The sequence below is a fragment of the Trichechus manatus genome, unplaced genomic scaffold (genome assembly GCF_000243295.1).
Source record: "Trichechus manatus latirostris isolate Lorelei unplaced genomic scaffold, TriManLat1.0 scaffold00112, whole genome shotgun sequence".
Taxonomy (NCBI): domain Eukaryota; kingdom Metazoa; phylum Chordata; class Mammalia; order Sirenia; family Trichechidae; genus Trichechus; species Trichechus manatus.
Window position 1 is genome coordinate 35,960 of NW_004444048.1, and position 1,904 is coordinate 37,863.

Below are 1,904 nucleotides of genomic sequence, written 5' to 3' on the forward strand. Positions count from 1 at the left end.
ATGATTATATATTAAGAGGGAGAAGACAGCTCTAGCATCTCACCTGATGAGAGACCTGCTTAAGAATGTGTAAATAAAAATAACTCAGCCCAAAACTCTGTAAGGTATTCCAGATAACGTATACACTTTATTTTTAAATTTTTATGATTCTTAGGAGTCTTAACAAAATTTTGGTCATTCAGAGGGTTCCTACCTTGAGCAAACTTTCACAGAGATCATTGAAGTTCTTATTAAGAGCTTGATTAGTCAGGTTAAGGTTGCTTAATCTGGTTACTCTTACCGATGTGAACATCTAAACATGAAGAGATACAACATCATGTAATTTTATTATTTTTTAAAAAATTTAACTATATACCATAACAGTTGGTAAAACTGCCAAATAATGAACAATATTAATAACCAATGTGGTATGAAAAAGGACAGCATTTAATTGCAATAAGGAAGTCAAAAAGAAACATATTATGTGGTATTTGCTTAAAATTAAGAATAAAAAGTTTACCTGTATTTCAGATGTCCAATTATTTATACCAGGCATAATTTCTGTATTGCAACTATAAAAGCCTGTCAAAATAAATTTTAATTAAAATATGTAAATAACATTTCATTTAATTTGGTAAAAAATAACATTTCAGTTATTACATGATGTCTTAACTGTAAGATCCTTTCATTCTTTTTCTCTAAAGCTACATATTTAGAAGACTTTAAACTATCTATAGTTAATCTATAAATTTCACTGATAAACATACAAGAATTAAGCTACAGTTCTACCCAAGTTCTAATGTCAGTATTTTAAAACTGTTTTTTCAGCCTTGGAACAATAAAACACAAGACAGGATGTGACACTGGTAAAGCCTTTTAAATAAAGTCAGTACTGTAAGAACTATTAAACTAACGTATTGATGTGCAAAACTAGTCTCTTCTCAAAGGTAAATCAATCATTGTTTTCTGTTTACCTGAAGGTGGAGGAACATCAGTAAGTAGAGAGTGTACATCTTCCATGGCGTCTGTGTCATCAATCTGAAAATAAAGATTAAAGCTAGTAAAAAATATCTGCTTTGAGTATTATGCTCTTTTAAGAACTACCTATATGGGATCCAAGTGACAATAGCAACTAGAAAGACTAGATAGGAACCTTAGGGAACACTGACTTAATGCACGGGAACAACTCAGAGGGTGAGAATGGTTGCAGAACTTGAAGAATATAATTAATGTCACTGAACTGTACATGCAGAAACAGCTGAATTGGTGTATGCTTTGCTGTGTATATTTTCAACAACAAAATTTAAAGAAAAACTAGTATGTAAGTAGCAAATCTAGAATCCCTTCAGTTTTAAAAAATACCTTTTTTTTTTTTAAATTTCCTAAATAGAAAACACAAGAGTCAAGGGAAAGTAGACCGATCCTTCCCTAAGTTAAAATGTGTATCTTGAAAATTTTTTTCTAATATTTGTAAATTTCTCAACAGTAATAATTACAAATACTTCTTATAATAGTACAAATACTTGTAAAAATACTACAGAATGGAATATTTTACATACTAAAGTATACCAAGCCAAAAAAGAAAAAGACTATCTTTTTCTCATTCCCGTTTGAGAATGTTTCAAAATACTTGCAGTTATTATATCTCAACTTGTTTAAATTAATGCAGTACAATAAAAACCAATTTTTTTTTTTTTTTACTAAATACAGAACTGTTATACAACAGATACATTTAACGGCAGACTTAAATTTAGTCGAAATACTATTTTTCCTATACCACAATATTTCCTTGCTAATAACAGTGAAAATATCCAGCTGGACATATATTCCCACAATTCCCCAAAACACTACACACCCAGGAAATCACGCATTCTCCAACTTTAATGCCTTGTCTCTTTGCTTCCTGTCTCAATGAATCTGCCCCT

At 30.1% G+C, this 1,904-nt stretch overlaps 1 protein-coding gene across 1 annotated transcript in view; it reads right to left on the reverse strand.

Moving 5' to 3' along the window:
- The window catches only part of C2CD5 (C2 calcium dependent domain containing 5), a 101,334-nt gene that overhangs the window by 18,606 nt on the left and 80,824 nt on the right, over positions 1-1,904 (reverse strand). Inside the window, 3 exon segments of the mRNA XM_023738097.1 lie at positions 194-292; positions 500-561; positions 954-1,023. Of these exon segments, the coding sequence (XP_023593865.1) occupies positions 194-292; positions 500-561; positions 954-1,023 (231 nt within the window).